Source organism: Athene cunicularia (assembly GCF_003259725.1).
Source record: "Athene cunicularia isolate RWA chromosome 26 unlocalized genomic scaffold, athCun1 chr26_part1, whole genome shotgun sequence".
In the NCBI taxonomy this organism is placed as follows: Eukaryota; Metazoa; Chordata; class Aves; order Strigiformes; family Strigidae; genus Athene; species Athene cunicularia.
Window position 1 is genome coordinate 1,792,137 of NW_020799136.1, and position 22,790 is coordinate 1,814,926.

Here is a 22,790-nt window from a genome sequence, read left to right on the forward strand (position 1 = left end):
TCTATTATGCTGTACATCTATTTTATACGGTGTTATAAAACATGAATATTATTTTTTTTTTTACTTGCCCGCACAAAAATATCTATACATTGGAGCAGGGACAAGATTTCTCTTCTGGAAGATCTCTAAATTAATTAACTACTTTTCATCCCGTTGATGTCAGATGCCCCCACTGGCAACGCTGACACTTCGCAGGTTCCAGATTGACCCAGCGCCCGGGGAAATGTGCCACCACAGCAGGGACAGTGGGGGGTCCTGGTGTCCCACGGAACAATTCCGGGTTAGGGAGGAGGGGTCTCTACGTGGTTATTAGTGATCTGCTTCATTTTAAGCAATGAAGAGTCCACCCAGCACCAAGCTAAATTACAAATGAGTTAGCCACTTCAATATAACGCGACCGTGCACGCTTATTGGGATGAAAAGCAAGAGATTTTTGTGGTTATTATTGCCAGTTTAAGGTGACTGTCCAGTTACATACAATGATATGTCTCCCTCTAGCTAAGCATTCGCAGAAGAGAAAATATGCTGGAATTTAAACAAGTCAAAATTAATGCCACGACTGTAGTTGATAATTGGAAGTGTCACCTCCGTTAGCTCACCCTGGTAACCAGGCTTGAAAAACCAGCACCGGGATGTCCAAAATCCTCTCCGCTCTTTACAGAGTGATGGTCATGAAGCAACAGGGCAATCGGTCCCATATATTGAGAAGCTGAAACAAAAGCTGGCTGAGGGGATGCAGAGGGTGAGCACAGACAAAACCTAAAACGGGGGATGGAGAGTAAACTCAAAGCTCTTTTCCTGCTGTTTCAGAGGGAAAAACTGCTCCAGGCGGCCCGCAGAGCCGTGGTACCCCGGCTTGATGCTCTAACAGCAGCCTTTGTAGAGGGATGTTTGCAGGGACCCAAACAAGGTCCAAACCTGCTGCGTCAGTGATGCCTTTCCAAGCATGTTTGTGGCTCTTCTGTACCGGACGTGGGAGATGATAGAGGGATCTGAGCCATCTGCATTTTATATAACCTGTATTAAGCATCACTTGACCTTGTCAGTGCTGATAAAGCCCTGTGAAGTGCATGCCAGATAAAGAGTAATTTTTCCTTGAGTATACTTACTATATTAAATATATTAACAAGGTGCAGATGAATACAAATGACCCCCTGGTCAATGCTGTCGATTCACGTTGAAATTTCTTTCGCCTTTGCTGAGCTGAAGGAGTCGATAACGTTTCAAAGGTCACACGCGGAGTGGAAACGCTCCCTGGCAGCAGCCATCCTGCCCCCAGGGTCTCTGCTACGACGCAGTGGCCGGGGGCAAGTCAGCACAGCGATCAGCATCTCCAGAGCTCCCCGGTAAAATAGCATCCCCCTCTCCTCCAGCCCTCAGGAAAGCTTGGGGAACCTCAGTTCAGTTCAGATTTTATTCTTGCTTTAGACTAACCCAAGGTGGAAAACAATCACCTCCTCTTTTATTCCCTAACTTCACAAACCGGTTGAAAATTCACTCAATATTGCGTTGACACACCCGGGTTCAGCACTGGAACCGTTACGGGACCAACAGCATCAGAGCTAAGGGAGCCACTGGGATCAATCTGCCGAGGTCAAAATCTACTGGTTTGAAGTGGGAGATAGCAGGATGTGGCCCAACTGCCTTCCTAAGGTTCATAGCAAGCTTTGCTCTCAATTTGAGGAAAATAAGATAAAACGACCAGCGTGCAGAGCCGAGGGCCGCACTGACATGATGTATTTGCATTGGCTTCCAGCAGGAGCAGCTTCCCATCACCCCATCAGCCCTACGCTAAAACGAGCGGACTCGGTGTCAAGCGCCTGCATAAAAACTGCATCTTGGGGCAGCACTGAACTCCCTGCTGCGATCCAGTGTGCCATGCCTTCCCCTTCTGGGTTAGATTTATCCTTTTTAGTACCTAATTTAGAAAGAAAAAACCCTAAGATCCTTCAGAAAAGGCAGTCAGACCTCTTGTTTCAGATCCCCATGTTTCTTTTTTAATGCTTCCTTAAGGGTCTCCATTTTTCTGTCACTTATCATCATCCAGAGTAATTTTGGGCTGTTAAGAGAAAGTTCATTGCTGTAATTGCAACCATATTGGTCATTAAAGTTGACAGACAGCTGCTGAAGAAGTCACTTGCTGATTCCTACTACTCAGCAGATGCCTCTCAGCGTTTGCTAAAATGTTAGCTTGAATTTATGAAATGGAAGGAAACGCATTTTACCTTAAGGACTGATAATTTCAAGGAGGGGAAAACACGAAGAACTCATCCAGGCCTTTTATTTGTCAACAGCATTTGCCTGCTCCTTCCCTGGCTGGAGTGGAAGTGCCGGGTATTTCCCGCGGTCCGTAGGGCTGCCTGCGAGGACGGATGCTCCTCGGAGACATCTCAGCCCCCCCCGACCCCTTTTCGTGAGGGGATGAACTACCACGTCTCACAGGACATTCCTGAGCTCGAGGCCAGCGAGCAACGATGCTGAAACTGTGCTGATGGCTCTTGAAGAGCAGAGAGGCCGGCAAGGGCGGCCACAGCCTCACCCGCGCCGCTTTTTACTTACTTTCAGTAAGTAAATATTTCTCACAAATACACAGCAAATGCCACACGGCACATGTCAGAAAACAAGGACCCGCTCAGGAGGGCTTTTTTAACCAGTAAACTTTATTTATATATAACAACAGTACAAAGTGAGTCCTTGGCTTGCAAAATAGGAGTGTTTCATATTTACAATAGGTACACAATAATATATTAGAATAATAACAAAACCCCCTTTTTCCTTGGAACATTTTTAAATACTTAAACTTTCTTACATTTTTTTTTTTTCCACAACACTTGTAAAAACAACAAAAAAACAGACAATCATCTTAAAAAAAATATAATACAGAACTCCAGTGTGTCAAGTATAATGGGGAGGGGAGGAGCCAGAGAACGATACGGTGGAATGGGTACGGACACCAACCAATTCATTATTCCTGCCAATACACAAGTCCCCTAAAAACTGGCGTGTGTTTATTTTAAGGAGAGGGGCAGAAGAAATCAGCATCTGTTCCACGGCTGATATCTCTACTTTCTGTGACATTTCTGGGGACTCCAGAAGCTTTAGTACCTGTACATTTCCCTTCCCCTTGCTGCTTCCCACCGCTCTCCGTAAGAGCCCCCGAGGTGCCATGAACACAGAAACACTCCTCAATGAGAAGGAAATTTTCCTGCCGGTATCTTCTGAAGCTACGAAATAACTCGGCAAAATCAGCTCATCAGCAAATGAACTTTCCGACGGCTCCTCTTCCTGCTGCCCAGTTCGTGAGATGGAAACATCTGATGGAGAAGCTGTTGCATAAACTTCCAAGCTTATTTGAAAGAGAGGTATTCAAAATCTCAAAGGAAAGGCCATACAGGAGATCTCGTATTTGATTTGGCAGCCTCGGGAGGCCCAGAGTTTGGGATATTGTCCGTGCAACTGGATGGACCCTGCGGGTCTTTTGAGCGTGTTCTTATGCGCTGCAGGAACGTCTGTTTTTTTCGGTATTATATTCCACTTTTACAAAGAAAGAAGGAGAGGAATGGGTAACACGGGGGAAAACGGGGATCTCAAAGAACGAGCACACAGACACCGCCGTGCTCACAGCCCGGCCGAAACACCCTCAGCTGCCTTCGAGCTGCTCCCGGTGCAGCCGCAGCGGACGAGGAGCCGCTTTCCCAGCCAGGGAGCAGTCGGTCTGTGCTGCCCCGCTGCCCTCGCCCCCCACCTCCCGCCACGGCCCCCAGCACCCAGTGAAGCACCCGGGCTGCCGGGTGTGTGCCAAGACCCAGCGTTTTCTGCCAGGAGCCAGGAAGGTGGAGGCACCACCCGCAGCCCTGCCTTGCCCACAACAGGCTGGGGCTTTCTCCTGGTGAACAGAAGCTCTGCACAAAGCCTTCCAGGCAGCGAAAATCCCTTCGAAGACTCCTCTCCTTTACCCCTTCAAATCTAATCTGACCAGCCTACGTTTAAATTGCACATTCAGGGTTGCTCAGCTCAAAGGGTCCTGAATGGCACCTTCCTCCCAGCGCACACCGGCACCTCTGACTCCGGTATTTCCACACAGAAACGTCTAATTAAAAAAAAAAAAACAACATACATCCTGTCCACGTGGATATGGGTGGCCTCATAGCTGTCACCAGTGCTTTGCCTCCTGGCCTGGGGCGGAGGCGGGGAGGAGGCCGGGGCGATGGGGGTGTTTGCACTGAAGACACATTCACTACGGACGGGGCTGCCCCCTCAGCCCTACCCAGCGCACACAACTATATACAACAGGTTATCGGCTGCGGTTTATCCTACAAACGCAATTCTGAAACAGGATGGCTGAAGCATTTTAATGCATCTTTGATGTCAGTTTTTTATCCTTCTCGGAATATTTTTTTCTTCTCTCCAGGGTACAGTCACTCGTGAGCTTTCCCTGATGCCCCAGCTTATTCAAGTCAGTCTATTTTAGATTCATTTCGTTTGGCGAGCCGAGTCCCCGGCCAGGTGAGCTCTGACAGCACTGTGACTGGATGGAGAAGAGCCAGTGAGAGGCGAGAACGCAGCTGGGCTGCTGTCAGGGAACAGGCTGGAGGCACAGGCTTGGACCGGAGCATCGCAGGGACCGTGCCGGGAGCTGCTCTGCCCTTTGCCAACCTGCTGCCCTGCGGACGGGGCGAGGGCAGTGGGCAGCTCGGTGCTCCTCATCCTCGCTGGCTGCTCGGGACTTCTGGAAATGACCCCGTGTGTAGGTGGTGCCCGCCGGAGGAGGGAAGGGCTCTGACCCTTTCCGCACAGACTTAAACGACTCTCGCCGAGGAGCTCGGAGTCAACAGCGCTCGGGAACGCCACCCCAGAGCTTTAAGCCCTCTTGCTTTTTGTCCTCCACGTGCCCACCCGAATTGTTTCCTACGTTATGACATTTTTGGTGAAGTCCAGTTGAAGGTAGGAGAGTATGTGGGGATGGGCCATTAGGATTTTAAGACAGTGTGTTGAAGGCACTGCTGTGATGAAGGTCTCTGTTGCCACCGCCTCGAGCGGCTGCACTCGCCATCCCCCCCTGTGCCACAGCACCGTGACCCCGGGAGAAGGCACCTTATCCTTCAGGGACAAACCTCCCCGACACTGCCCGGGACGCTGCCCACCAGCACCAAGGCCGTGGCAGTGATTTTGCTTCTCAGCGCTGGTTCCCATGGTTGGGTCTTCACGCAGCAGCAGACTGGTCCATGCTGGATCCCACTGGGGCTCCGGCACTTTGGCCATGCTGATTTCTCCCGTCTCCCTCTGAATATAAACGTGTCCTTAATGGCAAAGCGTGGACTATTTGACGTCCACATCCTCTGTACTTTGGTGGGCTGCAGCGTTGTGGTGCTCCACAGCGGGGCTCATGCAGAGACAAGCTTGCCTATAAGTTAGACTCTTGTATATGGGTTTTTAATAAAGGCTTTCAAGGTGGAGAAGCGTTTGATTAGCACCTTGCTCCCCCTTGGAGTGGGTGCTTTGATAGCTCATGAGCAGAAGATTAAATGGAATTATTTAAGCAGTGACACCAGGCAGAGAGATTCCGGAAAAATGACGTCTCCCACTTTGATGTCGAAATACCTGAAACGAAGTGATCTGGAGAATCCAAACACCAACCGGCCTTGTAGGAGGAAGGGGGCAATGAGAGGGATGTGAAATCATTTCATCTAAGGCAAAGTCACTGCCCCCTCCTGACCAAACCTCGAGTCCAGTTTGCTGCAAGTGCGAAGAAAACGCCATGTGAGATCTGAGGCTTCCTCTTCCCAAAGGAGTAACTGAAAAGTCGGATTCGAACAAGGCAATAGATTACAAGCACTTTGCTCCAAGGGGATATGTTGCTTCATTCCGTATAATTGCCTGTAAAGATCCATAATTCATGTCGACCCTCACGAGCAGACCCGTGGCGGGTTATTTCAGCACGGTGCCGTTCCCTACACCATCCTGCTGACGCCTTTTCAGATGAGGGAAGCAGAGATGTTTCTGCCGCTTCCCTCGGAAGTCAGTCAAAAGTGTAATAGCTCACTGGTTTGCAAAGTGCCCCTGCTGCTTTCCCTTTCCTCCTCTGCTCAACTTGCACAGAAAATAAACTCACTTGTCCACTTCTCTCCTTAGTGCTCTGGGGTATTCATGGAATACAGACCCTGCGCTGAGCCAGCTTGGACATGCTGGATTCTTTTAATCCTTGCTCACAAACCAATCCCTCTGGGCTCTGCAATTATTTCTCTTTTTCCCCCTCACCTTTACCTTCCAGGATAATCCCAATTTACGGGCCCTTTCGCAGGCTCCTGCCAGCAGTAGGGGGAGAGGCTGCTAAGGGGCAAACCAGGCAGCACACGGAGCATCCCGAGCAGGGGGACCTCCCGTGTGCCCCCATCTCCTGCCGCCTGCCCACGGGGGAACAGGCAGCCAAAACCCACGTGGGAAAGCGACTGGTCGGTGGCATCGCCGCTGGGTGCCTGCAGAACCCTCCCTCAGCACAGCCCGACAAACCCGGGGGACGGCTGAGAAAATACCGAGGAGGGGGGAATGACAACAGGTTTGCTTATAGGGTGCTCCTGCCCCGACGGTGGAGAGCAGGAGGAGGAAAACAGGCTTAAAAACGCAAAAGCCTCTTAAATAGATGTGAAGAAAAGGGGACGAGGAGGCCCTGACTCGGGCTGTGGGACAAGCACACATTCACCAACACCCAGGTGATGAAAAGCCAGGTCTTTGCTTTGGGCAGAACTCACGTTTTGTGAATCCCGCACAGACAACGGTTCAGACTAACACTTAAGACACGTTTGGAAACTGGAAAGCATGCGGAGAGCTTTCTTTGGGTTTCAGAGTACCGTCAGAATTTGGTGAATGCTCTGAATACGACTAGCCAAAACAACGACCACAACTAGACCAGAGAACTGGAGATCGCTCACACCAGCTGCGTGCCGGATCGCTGTGAGCAGCAGTGACAGAAACCAGGAGAAAATGAGCCCCGGAGGATTTCAAAACCTGACACTCTGCGATCCCCTGTAACACCAGCAGCAAAGAGCAGGGCGGGCGATGACGGCTCCTTCACCACGGCCGAGGCGCTGGGCTCCACCCGGCAGACTTTAACAGGACAACCCAGACATTTGCACATTTTCTGTCTTTGACGTTAGATTCACTGTGAGGGAGAGGGATCCCCGGGAAGGGAACTCTCCCGATAATGGGCACTGCGAATCCTGCTCTGCTTCTCGGTCCCTCTGTTCCTGCCAGCTCCCTCGTGTCTCAGTAAATCCAAGTCCTCCAGTTACAAAGCTCGGGCTGTTGTAAATGTCAAGAACTTATTGCACAAGGTTGATCATTATCGTTAGTATTTTCTTCCAGAGTATTAACAGGGCCCAGAGAAACTCTGAGAAGTGGATTACCAAAAGAAAGTGGACTTGGCATGGCTTTTACTGAACGGTAATAAAATTAATAAGTTTCCTGAGTATTTCTCTCCATGCTTCTCCCCTGGTGCTGGCTCCCCTCAGGACGGCATCTCGAGACCAAAAGCCGGCAGCTCTCCCAGCGCACGGGGAGCCCGTGGGGACCCTCCCGGGCTCTTCTGGGCAGGAACGGTGGAGGAGGGGGATGGATTTGAAAATGGATTTTTCCTTCAACACACACTGGCTGCAAACTAAGGCCCCAGTCCGGCGCGGCACTGCCCGGGCAGGGCTGAGCAGAGCCTGGGAGCTGTTTTGCTGCCACTGCCAAGCTCATGCAGTCAATACTTGTCTTTCCATTAGACCTAATCGCCCTGTCCTCCCCACTGCGGCCTGCACAAATATCAATATTTATTACAGAGAGAAATATTTACAGCGTTCCTTCCCCTCCTGGCGCTCTACAAAGGGACACACATAAGCTTTGGTGTCTTTGAAAGAAATAACACTCACAAACATTTGCCCATCACTGGCCACAAGAACACACGTCGCCGGGGCCAACGAGGAACTGAATATGACAACGAGACACTGAGACGGAGACAAGACAGCAGCGCTAGCTGGCCTGTGGAGTGCTGGTTGAGGTTTTCCCTTGCCTAGAGCAAAGATTTCCTTCCCCTCCCTAGTGGAAATACAAGTCCTGCGCCTGACCCCGGGCGACACTGCGAACGCTGGCAGAGAAACTCAAAGGGAGCCTGTGCTGATCAACTCTGCAGGTCAAACAGAAAAGCAATAAATATCTCGCTACGTCGAGTCTTTTCAAGTATCGCTCACTGTAAACATTGGGGGTTTGTTGGTTTTTACTGCAAGAAATCAGAGGCAGCTGCCAGAAACCGCCACCAAAACGCAACCGAGGAGGCTCCATCCCGGCTCTGCCCAGCGGGGCGGGGCGGCCGCTGCTGCTCGGCGGCACCCGCAGCACCCAGCCAGGCGGAACGGGGGGGAAAGGGGAAAGCGTTTAAAATCAGATCTCTCCTCGTTCGACAGTAAATGGGAATTAAAAAAAATATATATATATTGACACTATATAAATACATAGATAAAGCTGGATTTCAAGACAGGTTGGACGATCTGATGGTTTTGCAATTCAGGTAAAGTTTCTTCTAGTGCCTATAAGTTCCTCAGCCACTGAACTATTCTCTGGCTAAACTGCTATTTTACTTGTGTAAAAAGGTGTGGTGCAAACTTGTGCTCATAATTTTTGTAAGATCCCAAAAAGAGGAAAATTTCCATTTTCCGGACTTTCCAATTGGTGTAAGAGTCCATTCGCAGAGCCCCCGAGCCACGTCCTCGGGAGTGTCTCAAGGACAGGATTCAGAGCTGGATCTTGTCGCCAGGATTATCTCTGTGGCCTCTGTGGTTTTTGCTCTATTTATCTTCTTTTTTTTATTCCTTTTTCTTTTTTTTTTTTTTAAAAAAAAAAAAAAAACTTTAAATAAAGTTTTATTTTCTAATATACATCAAACAATTTTCATGCAAAGCAGCAGTCATGGAGACATCCAGACTTTCCAGGTTCCTTCTTTCCATGTATACTTGAAGAAGTGATCCGTCTTGGTTTGACTTTGAGATGCTTTGTTGTTTTTTTTTCTTTTTTTCTTCCTGCCTTTTCAAACCGGATCCTGTACGATTTTGAACACTCAGTCCTTGGGCCAGTCTCTGCTCCCTCCAGAAGAGCCTTGGTATTTATGTGTGTCCAGCGCCTTTCTTTCCTGTTCTCCCTCTTAATTCCCGAGAGTCTGGGCAACCCTCTGCCCTTTGCCGTCTGTGAGCACCGCAACCTTTCTTCAGCTCTCAATAGACATGGCACCAATAAGTTGCTCTACTTTGTATGCCAGACGCTGCCTACGTGCCTGTTCATCCTGCTCCAAAGCCCCAATGAGCTGGTGCAGAAAAAAATAAAAAGGGAGAGAGAAGGAAAAGAAAAAAAAAAAAAAAAGAGAAAGAAGTCAGTGTGCGAGAGGGGGTGGTAGAGGTGGGTGGGCAGCAAGATGTGAGCAACTTGGCATGTGGATGTGTGAAGCTTAAATAACGGATGGCGAACAACGCGACGAGCGCTTCGCCGTGCCGCAGCCGCGCTCACCGATTTGTTGGACGGCTCGGTGCACGGTACCCACACACCACAACCGTTCCCACTCCTATACCTTGGGCTCCACGTGTCTTGTCTCGTTTAGCACGAAAGTGATGAGGTTTTTAAACCCTCATCAGAAAACAGCCGTGGCATTGTATCGCAAAGGCATACATGCGATTCAACGACAAAACCCTGCCTTTTAACGGACATAATTGCAAACCAGGTTCTTCTTACACTGAAATGAAGGGGTGGAACAGATGGCAAGAACTTGGTCTCAAGTGATGCATTCATTAAAGGAGCTCTCGCTGCCAGGGATTCTTTGCAAACAGGAGTCTGCGTCACTGCACCATGGGATTTGTACCACGCTGTTCCCAAAAGACAGGGATGTTTCTGGGGAGCTTCACTGGGTCATGACGATTTCCCACTGCATTTAAGAGTGGGCTGCACTGGGCGTATGCCAAGGCTGAGGAATCCAGTTGCTCCCACAACATTTTATCTCCCAGTCCTCCTGGGAAATGTCCTACAGGCATGGCCAGGACCTGAACCTCTTTGCACGCCAAGAGAACAGCAGCGGTGCCGGCTACGGTCGTGCTGCATCAAGGACAGGGTTGGAGGAAGGAGCTCTGGGGTGGCATCGCCGCCGTGCCCGCCCCGGGGGACACCCACCTCTTCGCTGTACTTGCTGACGTAGGAGTAGATCTCGTTGAGCGCGCTCAGCATGTTGAACTCGGCGGAGTGCAGGCGCGACTGCTCGGCGAGGTAGGCGTTCATGTCCTGGTCGCTGATGGCGGGGAGCTTGGCGATGTCCGCGTAATACCTGCGGGAAGGAAAGGCCGAGGGAGGCCGTGAGGAACACGCGGGCTCAGAACGCCCCTCTTCGTGAGATCTAAACCGAGCTCTGCAGGGAAAAGGACATCATTTTGCTTTGTGCTTACATCTAGCGAAACAGGATCCTGGTTTGTAACAAGCTGAAACGAAGAGCAGCGATGCTCGGCGCTGCGCTGCCAGAGCCACCCTCCTGCATCAGCGGCCGCCGAGAGCAAAGCTGCTCAGCACGGGGGGGCCAGGCAGCACTGGGGCACCCAGGCCAGCCCTGCACCCACGCCGCGGCTGCCCGCGCGCTGCCGCTCACCTCTCCACCCAGCTCTTGTAGCTGGGGATGTCCTTGGCGTACAGCAGCTTGTTGGAGGGGGAATCCTTGCCCAGGCGATGCTCCGAGGTGGAGCAGGAATCCATGAAGGTCTGAGCCACAACAGAGAGGCAGGCGTCCGTGATGCTGCCTTTGTGGATATCGAACACAAACTGGGGGTTTTTGATTACATTAACCCAGAATCGGAGAGGGAGGCTGCAGGGAGATCAAGAAATAAAAATTAGATGTTAAGACAAAGGTTAGGAAAGGACATTTGCTGCGGCTTGTGTTCCCAAGCAGAATACAAATGTTGGGAAGTGGCAATAATCTGATTAGGAGCTGGGCCAGGTCTGTCAAACACCAGTTAGCCCAGTGCTGCCCCGATTGCTTGTGATGGGTCCTGCTGCACCCCGGGAGCTGCTCCGGGGTCTGCTCCTGCACGGGGAGGTGAAGTGGCGAGAGCCCCGTGGGCCACAGGCGCTGAGGGAGGGCTGGCCGTGCCGGGGTAGAGGCGAGCGGCGTTTGGTGGCACTGGGTGAGCGGCCCCTCGCCGGGTGAGGAGCCCCTTCCACCAGGTTTGCCCCTTCCACCAGGTTTGCCCCTTCCCCCGGATTTGCCCCTTCCACCGCCTCTGTCCAGCGGGCGGCTGCAGCACAGGGCTCTCGTCCGGCCGCTCAGCAGTCCAGCACCTGCCAGCGGTGCAGCAGGCATCAGAGGCTTTGTCCCCAAATCCCGAGGCCTTTGCAATCAAAGGGGAATTATTATTCCTTTTTTCTTTGGCTGTATAGCAGGATCAAAAAAACAGCTGCTGCTTTCTACTACCTTTCAAGTCCCGGCTCTCTCCATCCAGCGAGCTGCACCGAAGGCTTCAGCCTTAACTCTTGCCTCACTGCAGGCAGGCAGCTCGGCCGCATGCCCACACGCCAGCTCCCCTGATCCCCAGCTTAGCCCAGCTCTCTCTCCCAAGCCACCCTTTTGCTTTCAGCTGCTCCAGGGGCATAAGCCTTCTCCCATCTCCCCACAAAAATTCCCTTTCGGGAGTGCTGCAGCTGACCGAAGTGCTCAGCAGAGCTTATTCCAAGACCAAATTTTCGCCCTTGTCCTGAGGTCCCCAGGGCAGAGGGAAGGACCAGGGCTCATGTGGTCTGATGGCTCTGGCAGACCAAACTCTGCCAGTTGACACTTTTTTATTGCTTTAAGAAGTCTCATCTCTTTTTTTTTTTTTTGTGATTCGAGAGTTTTTATCCTAATAACTCCTTCTTCTAAGGCTTTAAATAAATTGTTTTTAGCTTCCCACAGCCTTAGCAGGGAACTCAAGCTTTTGCAGCCGTGATGATTAGAGGCCCTTTAAACCATGAGGGACTTGGGGGGAAAATACAAAAATCTTCAGGGAGCAACGATTTGTTGTGCATTTTTTTTCTTCCTCGCAGAAGTAAATTTCTAACCCACAGAGCATTTAATCCTAAAATAACAGCAGAGGCAGAGATGTGAGAGCTTCCATTGTTTGGAGAAGGCTGGACCGAGCCGCAGTCCATGTCGCCCACACGTGGGGCTGGCTCCTTCCCTCCCTGCCACCTCCTCCCGCTGCTCCAGCTGCTGCCCGGAGCGATGGGGAAGGTGCAGGCGCCCACCGAGCTCTCCCCTGCCAGCTCACGACACAACGGTCGTGCAGGCAGGGCAGTGCGGGCAGGGAGCCCTGCTTCTCGCTACCACAGCAGCTCTGCAAAGCCAGCGATTTCCAAAGTCCAGGTTTGTGGATGTCCAGCCCCAGGCCAGCGCCCAGCTCCCGCGGGTGGAGGGCTCGGGGAGCGCTGGGCCCGTGGTTTAACACCGCGCCGGGGTTTCGGCTCGTGTGTGCACGGGGGCGGCACGAGCCAGTATCAGACCCACTGCCCGTCTGCACGGGGCAGCAGCGGTGAGAACGGCCAGTGTGAGGTTAGTGGTTGGACTAGATGATCTTCAAGGTCTTTTCCAATCTCAGTGATTCTGTGACAAGCATTAACTCGGCCTCGCGGCACATCTCATGCTTTGGAGCTATGGGACGCGGTTATTCCCAGCCTTCCCACAGCTCTTCCCCATCTCTGCTCTTCCCCAGGACACAAACAATTGCTCAACACTCAGGTCTGCCTCCCCTTCCACCCTCCTCCTCCACCCTTACCAATTGCTCTTCCACGTGTGCCTGACGTCGGTGTCGTGGATGCCGTGTTTGTCCGCCTGCTCATCCAGGAAATCGAACATGTACTTGATGGCGAGCGGGAGCGCGCTGCCGCGGTGCACGGTGCTGAACAGCGTCTCAAACAGGTCGTCCACAAATTTCTGCAGCGTACCCTAATGGGAGCAGCCACCAAGAAGGTGAAGGGGGGGGGCGGGTGCCCGCTCGGCCACGCGGCGGTGGCAGAAGAGATGCCAGATGGTGTCACCAGCTCGGCGCAGCCCCGCAAAGTGCCGCCACGGACCCCCCAAGAGCGAGCAAGGTCGGGGCTTTCCGAACACCGACTGCGCTGCCGGAGGACCCCGGGGGAACGCTCCAGCTTGCAGCTACTTATTCTTTATTTCTAACCTGAAACAATTTATTTTGCTTTCAAAAGCAAATCTGCGTTATCTACAGCGATGAACACATGGTGAAAGGCAGGAAAACTCTCTCTCGCCAAGGAAACTGGTTAAATATTTACAGGCACTGCTGCGTCTCCCCAACTCTTTGTGTTTTAGTACCACGCAGAAGAATGAAGTATTGCAGCAATCACCCTGCAGTGTGAGGAAATTTGGGCTGTGTTTCTATCACTGCTCCAGCAGACACCAACCCCCAGGGCCCAGGAAGGCCCCATGGGGACAGTCCCCCACCCCGGGAGCTGGGCATCATTAGGGGCTGCACAAGCCCCCTGGCAAGTGTTGAGAGGGACCATCCTATGCATTTCCCAAGCGAATTCAGCACATGGCACTTACCTTTGTAGCTAACAGCCTGGTCAGGTAGATCTCAGACACCATCTTACTGCCCCGGTCTCCTTCCTTCTGGTCGCCGTGGTCGTGGTTTTTGACCAAGTGCCAGACCTTGACCCCGCTCTCCAGGTCGGGGGTGATCATGGGGGCCCGGGAGCGCAGGCTGTCGGGGCTGCCGGTGTAGCGGAAGGTGGAGTCTGACGGACGGGAAGAGAAGTCAGTCACGCTCAAAGCAAACCCCTTTTTCATTGCACTGTCTCTCCTCGGTGATCCCACCATGCTCATTAATAACAAAATCATCTGCACTGGCTTTTTTATGGCGTAATGAACTGTAGTACCGCCCAGGCACCGACAAAATTCGGGGTTTACCAAAGGTACGTGTTGGTCTTTGCTGAACAGAGTCCCTCAGGCTCGAGCCTTTCTCTTTTCACACTCAGACATGGACTTTTCTGCTCCGTTCACATCCTTCACTTATGTGAACTCAATAACACAGGTCCACACATGATTCCTCCATGAGTCACAGCTCACACACATTAACCCTGGGCACCAGTTCCTGCAGCACCGGAGTCCTGATGCCAGCATTTTTTAAACAATAACAAGCTGCCCAGCACAACCAGCACAAAGGGCAGAAGAAACTGCTGTTCTTCTCCTTGAGGCTTTCATTAGAGCAACAAGGGCTCATGCTGAGCACTGACTGCAGAGCCCGAGGCCAGTCCTGCATCCCGGCCTCCCCGCTGCCCCTGCCTCTGCCTCCTCCCGGCAGGGAAAGGGGAGCTCAAAGGGAATCAGACAAAGGTTTTTCACTTAATTGCTCAGAAATCATGGAGGGCTGTGAGATCTATTTAACTTCCCAAAGAACGTGCCTCCCTGGATCCCATCCACGGTGTCCTCAAGCCGAGACACGGGGCTGTGTAGCCCAACCATGCGTTGTCGGGTTTTTTCTTCTCACTAAATTTCTTTGTTCTCTGGGAACCTCGTGCATTTTCTCAAGTTTAGCCTCCAGTTCGCAGCTCACCCTCCTCATCGAGAGTGAGGGGATCAATCACAAATCAGCCAAGGGAAATATGCAAGTCATTACCAAACTAGCTAGATTTTCATCTCTGATTAAGGCTTGGATAAATGAGTACTCCAACTGATGTAATTAAGGAGACAGACAGGGGGACAGCTAGGGAAGCATCTAGTAATTCTATTTTTAAACACAGCTCTGCACTGATATATAACGGGGGAAGTAAATAAGTATCTCATTGAAATTCTGTCTGCACAATTAGAAATATTAATCTTAACATGAGCAATGATGATAGTTCGCACTGGGAGTTTGCAAAAGCTTTTCCATCTGCCACAGATCAGTGAGCGTTGAGGACTCGGGTTCTGTGACCCAGTCTTGTTTTTTCCATCCCCCGAAGAACGAGAAGTGCTGGGCACGCGGGTGGACTGCACCTCGCAGGGAGAAAGGCCTTTTCTCCTGGCTTTTGCCTAAAGACTCTCCTGTGGGTGGCTCCTCAGAACTCTTGCTTGAGAAAAAAACCCCAAAACGTTATTTTGGGAGCTATAAACAAGAGAAGGAGACGGGTTTGTCAGGAGTCCTCTTGTTTGTAAAACACTCTGCAAAATGCAAGATAATGAAGGAGATCAGCGTATTAAGAGATTTTGCCACTGCTGCCTTTTATGGAAGTGTATTATTACTATTATTGTGGATTTAGTGCTATAAATACACACCTGGCACCTTGCGGACTCATTCACTCAGGCTGCAGTGTCTTCAGGGACCCTCCATGAAGTGCCGAGCCCCATTATTATGCAAATACCAAATTCCCAGGTGTGTGCAGCCCAGCACGCTGAGTTAAGATTGCTGTTACCCATTTTTGACCCATTAGCTAAGAATTCGGGACCCTCCACTTCAAGAAAGAGGTGAAGGGAGCAGGCTTTTCTCACGCGGACGTGCAAGGGACACAAAGCTGCTCTGCTGCAGCGGGAGCCCCACGGCTGCTCCGCAGCACCCATCCCCTCTGAGCCAAAACCCTCTCCCTGGGCTTTTCCAAGACCCACATTTCCAAGGGCTGCTCACATGCTTGGCATTTCCTTTTCCTTCCTCTCAGCTTCTCTGGTCTTTTTGCTGTTCTGCTCATAGATGGAAAAGCCTTTGCAAAAACCAAGGGCATTTTTCTGCCTGGGACACGAACGTACTTTCGTTTTGGCTGACGTGGTGTGGCTCTTCGGGGGAAGCTGCTGCTTTTCCCCCACCTAATTCCCTTAAGGTGTTGCTTTCCTGCAACAAAGGCAGCTTCAACCCCAGCCCCATCCGCTAGTTCCCCTGTAAAGGTGTGAGCTGCACGACATGCTGGTGCTGGGCAGCAGGAGCAATGCCCAGTCACCACCCGTGAGCCACTGTGCCAGCACTGAACTGCTTCTTACCGTATCTACTGATAGAAGTCCGGGATATACTGGCAGAGGCAGGAATATTGTAGGAGGAGGTTTGTTTGGGAACGAGAGCCACGACTGAGCGGTCTGATACCTGGGGAGGCAAAGGGGGAGAAGAAATGATGACCAGGATCCGGCTGCTCACGCTGCAGACGCAGGTACCAGGGTCCCCAGGCTGGGCAGGGGGCTGCCGCCACGGGACGGGGGTACCGAGGGCCCGGCCGAGCTCTGTGTGGGTCAGCAGCAGCTCTACAGCGAGGCACTGAAGGAAAGGAGTGATAAATCAAAAGACGTACTGAAGATGTTTTTGGTCGTCCTGATTTAAGATTACGTTTTATCCAATAAAAATGAGAATCTCAAGAATTGTTGTGATCCAATTAAAGTAACAATGCAGAGGGAATAAAACGGCTATAATAACGTTATGGGCCATAAAACATTCCTATTAAACCATTTTTTATTTTAGCAATTTTTAGGAACTTTAAAAGTTTGATTTACAGCTGAGCAAGTCATAAAGCCATCTTTCAGGGTATTAAATTGTCAGTCCCTCTACTGCACCAGAGAAGGAATTAAATGCTGGGAAGTCAAACTATAAATGAACATTAGTGCTAACAAGATTTTGTTACAGCAGATTTTAGTAGCCATGTTTAATTTTATCCTCCCTATAAATCTAGTAGTTGCTGGAAGTTTTTAAACTTATTTCCCTTAATTAAGAATCTGCAGGTTTCCAGGGAACAGGCCTGAGTGTCTTTTAATTGTGAACTCGTGGCCCGCGGTGCAGCGCAGCACGGGAGCAGAGCGCGGAACCGCCGCGTCTCACCGGCTGATGGACCCGCCGGGGCCCAGCCAACACGTTAGAGGAGCTGGACAAAAGAAATTGCTTTTGGGGCGAAGTCCTCCATTATTTGCCAGGAGCCCTGCGAGGGACTCGGCACCATCCCTACGTACGGGTAAGCCCCAGGGTAGCAGTTGGATTTTGTTCCCTCCAAGCATCTCCTCGCACGATCAGCAGAAGGGGTGTTAGTACAACGCCTGCCGCTGCGAGGTGACCTGAGCACAGGGCTCTGCGCTGCCTTCAAGGCTTCGGGTTCCATTCAGATGAAAGGTTTCATGTAAATGTGAGTTATTATTATTGCCAGTAATAGCGGGCATAAGAGTCACTTGTGTTTCACAGTACAAAAGCGAGATATTTCTAAGCAAAACACTTCAACCACCTCTGTTATTTCCTCCTGTCTCACTTCATCCAATTTATTAAGTCAATGGAAGAAACAATCAGCGGTGATATTAATTTTTTGGGCTGTTTATCAGCTGCCACTTCAGTTCAGTGTCACTGGGGAGAAACCCGAGTGTGCCGGCAGCCCAGGGTGCTCCCATGCCGGGATCTGTTGCCACCGAGGCTGTGGTTAACTGGGAGAGAGGCATTAAAAATTCCACACGCACACACAGAGCACTCTCACTCTCTAAATTTTGGGTCGAATGGCTCTTGTCAGCTAAAAAAATACCAGCGTGCAAATTAGCATCAGATGTAACACACATTCGTTTCCCATCTTGCTCTGCTGTTGCCACACTCCCATAAAACCCCAGAGACGCCTGCGAAGCTGGCTGGCTGTTTTACAACTTTATAAATATTCTGATTCTTCTACAAGCTGGAAACAGGCTGCACAAAACACCTTAAAGAAAAATAAAACCTGGAGCAGGGGAGAGCAGCAGCGGAGAAGCCCAGACAATAATGCTGCATTTGCGTGGGGTGGCGAGGATGCGGTGAGGATGCCACCTCCACGTCCACGCCACCCTCAGCTCCTAAGTCTCATTTTCCACACAAATCTTCCCTCTCCGCTTCTAATTTTTCCTTTAAAATAGTTTTCTGGTCTCTCGGCCCTTTCAGACTCACAGTGGCTGACAGGTATTCACGCTCTGCTGCCTCGGAGTTAACCCTGCATGAGCCACTGTAAATCATTTGATATTAAATTCAGTGTTTCATTTCTCTTGAGTAAAGCCATGCAGGGTGAGACTTTCCCATGGAGCTTAATAGGCGTGAAACCAAAAGGATACCACACAAATGTAATACAATTCCTTTCAATACGGTTTAAAAGCTCCAGAGAATTTAACAAAGAATTACCCCTATTTAACCTATACATCTATTTTTATAAATGAAGAAATAAGCAGCAGGAATACAGTTCTCTATATAATTCTATGAAGTGGTTCAAAAATATTACAGGGAGATTAATATTTCTTTTTAAACCCAATCCGGCTTCTGCATGCGAAGGCTTCCCATGAAAAATACATTTTATGGGCTGATGCAGATATATGTTGTATTTTTATCATCCCAAACATGTAGAAAACAAACGTAATAGTGTCAAAATCCAGCAGCCATGCGTGGAGCTGAGAAACTCTTGGAATTAAATCACTGTCCTCTGCAGAGCCTCCCCACCCTGGCCCGGAGCACGGCGAGGAGGAGGAGGAGGAGGAGGCTGGTTTGGTCCCTGGCAGGAGTCGGAACCCGGGGGCTGCCGGAACGGGGCTGCGGAGCAAACGGACCCCAGAGAGCAGGAGGGGGGCAAGGCCGCGGGGAGCGGGCGGGTCCTGGGCTGTGCCGCAGCGCTTGCTCCCAGGGACCAGCATCGCTCCAAAAGATCACAAAACACCCGGCGTTATCGGGGGGAAACACGGGCTGCACATCCCCAGCCGCCGCCTGCAAACCCAGAGGTCACTTTGCCTTCAGACCAGAATAAAGACAAGGCAGCTCTTGTCTTTACATAAAAGACAAGCTTGACAGAGCCGTTTTTTTGTTTTGTTTTGTTTTGTTTTCCAGAAATTTAGAAATCATCTGCACTAGTCCTCTAGAAGCTGGAGGAATCTAGATTTCATTTTTATGGCTTGAACCACATCTGTTTTATATGTAACACTCCTGTTAAAATGGTGAGGCAGCGGTGCTTGAAACTCAAATGATTTTATACCCTTTTCTAAGCTGTGCCTTTGCCCACATATTTGTTTTACTGTGTAGTCCTGGAGCATCTGTATTTTTGATACCTAATAAAAACATTTATTACTCAAACAGAAAAAAAAAACCAACCAAAAACCAACTGGTAGGAATAATAATAAAAAAAAAAATACCGCTGTTTGTTTTTGGCAAAAGCCCTGCCTTGACATGATTTCTGTTGCGGTGCAGAGAACTCGGCTTCTTTTTATGGCTGAAACAGCTCCGTGGGGCTGCGCAGAGCTCAGGCCAGAGCCGGGGGAGGCAAGTGCAGTTGCTACCTGTTCGGGTGTTTGGCAGCAAACTTCTACTTGGTTCCACAGCAAACCTGACAGTCAAATGGCAGGACTAGCTGCAACATCTGGAGCGCTGCGAGGATTTTGTTTATTTTAAGGGTAAACTTGTGGCTCAGATTTTCCCCCAGGCACTAAAATGAAAGTACTGCCTCCCCTCACACCCAACACGCATCAGACAAACACGCGTTTTCACCTGTGACTTCCTTAAGATGACTTTTAAAGATCAAGGCATAATAAAGTCGCGCTGCTTCCCTGCATGTTGGTTAATCCCTTGCAACTGTCAGGTAAAACACATTTTTGAAACAATGGAATTCATCTGCACAACTCCTATGACATTTTACGGTAATCTCTGCTTAAATCCTTCGGGCTGCTTGGAAAAGCTGACCCTCGAGGTGTTGTTTTTTTTTTTTTTTTTTTTTTTTTTTTTACATGCACTTCGCATATTGATGCCATTCCCTCTGCCTCGCTCCTTGATTATGTCTCCCGTCAATACTGGCTCCCATTCAACTTACACAGCGTGAGTCACACTGATGGACTGGAGATGGTGTATAAACAGGGGAAGATGCCAGATTAAATACTAAACACTTCTGTGTAGGTAGTGATGGGCAGTAGTAGGTTACAGGTCCCAATTAATGCAGTTATCCTCTGCTGCAGACAGGCTTTAGAGTAAAAGCCTTTGATTCTCTTTAACCAAACCTTCCTTAGCTCTGCCTTTGCCTCTCTTTCCCTGTTTCCAACAGACGCACGCCTAGCCAGGGCAGCCTGGGCTGGGCTGGGCCACGCATGCTGCAAAAGCTAAAGATGCCAACAATTTCTTAGGTCACCTCACCCAACCCTGCCTGATGCACAACAGAGCATCTTCACTGCCTGGCTCCTTCGTTTTATATGATTTCAGTGGCAAAACTCCTATTACTTGGCTTGGAAGACCAGGCCTGGGGCTTAGGAGGTTTGACGTCACTGTCAAGAAGCAGCTTTTGACATTCACCTTCTCCTGACCTGGCCTCACCCTGCCCTGCCCCGCAGCACTCCCTCGCTGTGTCAGCCCCCTCCGACGAAGACCCCAAGCCCCACGGGCCCTCCCTCCCCAGGCCCTGCAGCTCCAGCAGCAGCAGCTCAGCCCTCGCCACTGCTCCCTCTATCTCACTAGCACGGCTGGTGGGTTTAATTTAGCCAATTTTCAACTCTGCTAGTTTCTTTAAGATCCATGACAAGGTTGCTTTCCCATCTAATGTGTAAGCACATTGAACCCTTCTGGTTTATCATACAAATGTGACCTCCCTGTCTATTCTTGGTAGACGACATACTTGGGAATTAAATTTCTGCTTTTCTTTTCTTCCCTCCAAGCATCTTTCTGGGAGCTGTCTGCTGGGGCTGTTTTCTTACCTGATAATGCATCAAGGTGTTCAAGCGCTTCCAATCTCCTTCGATCTTGGTGGTGATGTCTTCATCCTGCAGGACCACACGAGCTATCCGGCCCTGCCGCCACTCTGCGGGAGAGGCAAAAACCAGGCAGACACGACGGTCAGAGAGGGAAAAGGCACTCACAGGCTCTATCCACTTCTGGCCCAAGTAACTACTGGACAGAGGAGCCTCCCAGAAAGGGGCACCCAGAGACAGCTCAATTCTCAGCAGAGTGAAGGAGGCTTCAGGAATCATCTGCTCTGTGGTCAACAGACAATTAGCTGATCCCACAGAGCTCAAAACCTATTCAGCAGGAGCAGTGCCCGTGCTTTCAGGGGGCACAAACATGTGTGGTGTTGTGCAGCCTGAGCTCTAGTTTTCCGGCTCTGCAAAACCCACCCGGAATCACTGATCAACCTCTCTGATCTTGCCCCTCCTGTGAGGCAGGGAAGCTCCTACCCAGGTCCATGTCAACAGCTCTTGGTCTTTGAGAATAGGGGACGTTTTTGTATACTGCATCGAGGATCTTCTCCTTGACTTGAGTGATGGTATCACAGTTCAGCACCTTCACAGGGATCTCTGGACTGTTCTCATTATCCGGGTTCACACAGTTTAGGATCTGGAAGGGAAGGAGAACCGCACCATGTTCTGAAGGGCTTTAGTTAAGCATCCAGGAGAGCTGTAACCAGATGCACAACAACCCCGCTGCATCCCTAATTGCACCACTGCTGCTGCAGCTAGTGTATCTTTATAACGATTACTAAGATAGGAGCCCTGGATTTTCATTTGCTAGAGGGAGGGCAATGCTCAAGGCGCAGGGAGATAAAACACTCCCCTCAAGCCCTGCTTTTCAAAACCTTAGCTCTTTGTACCTGCAAATGAGGGGCACAGCTGACTTGGGGACAGGCCTAGTAGCAAGAGGCTTTATTGCACTGCACTGGCACTTCATGGTATGTCCTAATCACCGGCCTAAAGGTCAGAACAGCTCATGCCCAAGTAGGGAGGACAGAAGCGATTCAGTGGCAGCTTCTCCAACGATCACTCTCACTCACCAGAGTCTTGTACTCTATTTGCTGCCGGATCAGCTTGTCCTCGCTGAGGGAGTAACGGGCTTCTCCTGTGATGGCATCAATCGGACCTTTCTCCATCTGTTGCTTGATGGCACAGTAGAGCATGAAGAGCGGCTCTCCAGCACATTCCTACACAACAAGACAGAGAGCAAACCTAACAGAGAGGTGACGGTGCATCTCCTCCAGGGCCACCGGCCTGCACACGGGTTTTGCCCAGGATCCTTTCCAGCAGAGCCACAGTCTCAATCTTTTGCACATGTGCAATCCAGGCTCGGCCCCCAGCAGCTCCCGGGCAGGACAGCCAAAACCACGAGCTCTATGGCTCAACGGGTATGTTGTCTTTGGCTTGGTAAATCTCTACTGAATCTGTATGGCTGTAAAAAACGGAATTTGAGACCTTGATCTCATTGCTCACTCCCATGGAGCAAATTCTGTGGGGTTTCCAAAAACCACAAATAAAGTTAAAAAATATGGAAGCCCAGGCACGGAGATGTAAGTGAGAATTTCTCCTAAGTAGTAAAGAGGTGCAGCAGAAACTCCATTACATGAGAATTACACCAGGCTGAGGGTTGAACCAAACTGAACACAAAAGGCTTGACTCAGCCCCTGTAACAGCAGCCCCAGGTTTAGGCAACTGCCTCGCTACTACACCTCTTGACTTGAAGTCTGAGGGAAGACTTTCAAACCCAGACTCACCCCGGGGATGGCTGGTGGGTGAGACAGCAAAGCGGCAGCGGGTGCCTTACCTTGAGGAACTTGTGGAGGAGGAAGGCAAACCAGTTAGTCAGCATCTTCTCAGCCACCGACTCGGTCCTAGGGAAGCCAGAAGGACATGCATGTGGCACACAAAACCAAACCACACATCAGAGGCCCCAGATCTTTTCCCCGGGTAGCACCACCGGGCTGCACCCCGGCACAGCCCCCGCGGTGCTCTGAGCCGGGGCAGGCAGCAGGATGCGGCCAGTGCTGTCCCCCGCTCCCGCCACACCGAGCTGCCAGCAGCTTGCCCAGCTGACAGCCCGTCACAGCCCTGATGGGGCTGGTGA

The 22,790-nt window shown here is 50.7% G+C and overlaps 1 protein-coding gene across 1 annotated transcript in view; it reads right to left on the reverse strand.

Moving 5' to 3' along the window:
* Window positions 1–2,642: 2,642 nt before the first annotated feature.
* PLXNA2 (plexin A2) overlaps window positions 2,643–22,790 on the reverse strand; it is a 105,219-nt gene continuing 85,071 nt past the window's right edge. Inside the window, exons 20-29 of the mRNA XM_026864207.1 lie at window positions 22,491–22,557; window positions 21,727–21,873; window positions 21,134–21,293; window positions 20,657–20,760; window positions 15,998–16,097; window positions 13,595–13,785; window positions 12,810–12,979; window positions 10,655–10,867; window positions 10,189–10,339; window positions 2,643–9,334 (exon numbers count right to left, since the gene is read on the reverse strand). Of these exons, the coding sequence (XP_026720008.1) occupies window positions 9,239–9,334; window positions 10,189–10,339; window positions 10,655–10,867; window positions 12,810–12,979; window positions 13,595–13,785; window positions 15,998–16,097; window positions 20,657–20,760; window positions 21,134–21,293; window positions 21,727–21,873; window positions 22,491–22,557 (1,399 nt within the window). The 3' untranslated portion in view covers window positions 2,643–9,238. The remainder of the gene's footprint in view (window positions 9,335–10,188; window positions 10,340–10,654; window positions 10,868–12,809; window positions 12,980–13,594; window positions 13,786–15,997; window positions 16,098–20,656; window positions 20,761–21,133; window positions 21,294–21,726; window positions 21,874–22,490; window positions 22,558–22,790) is intronic.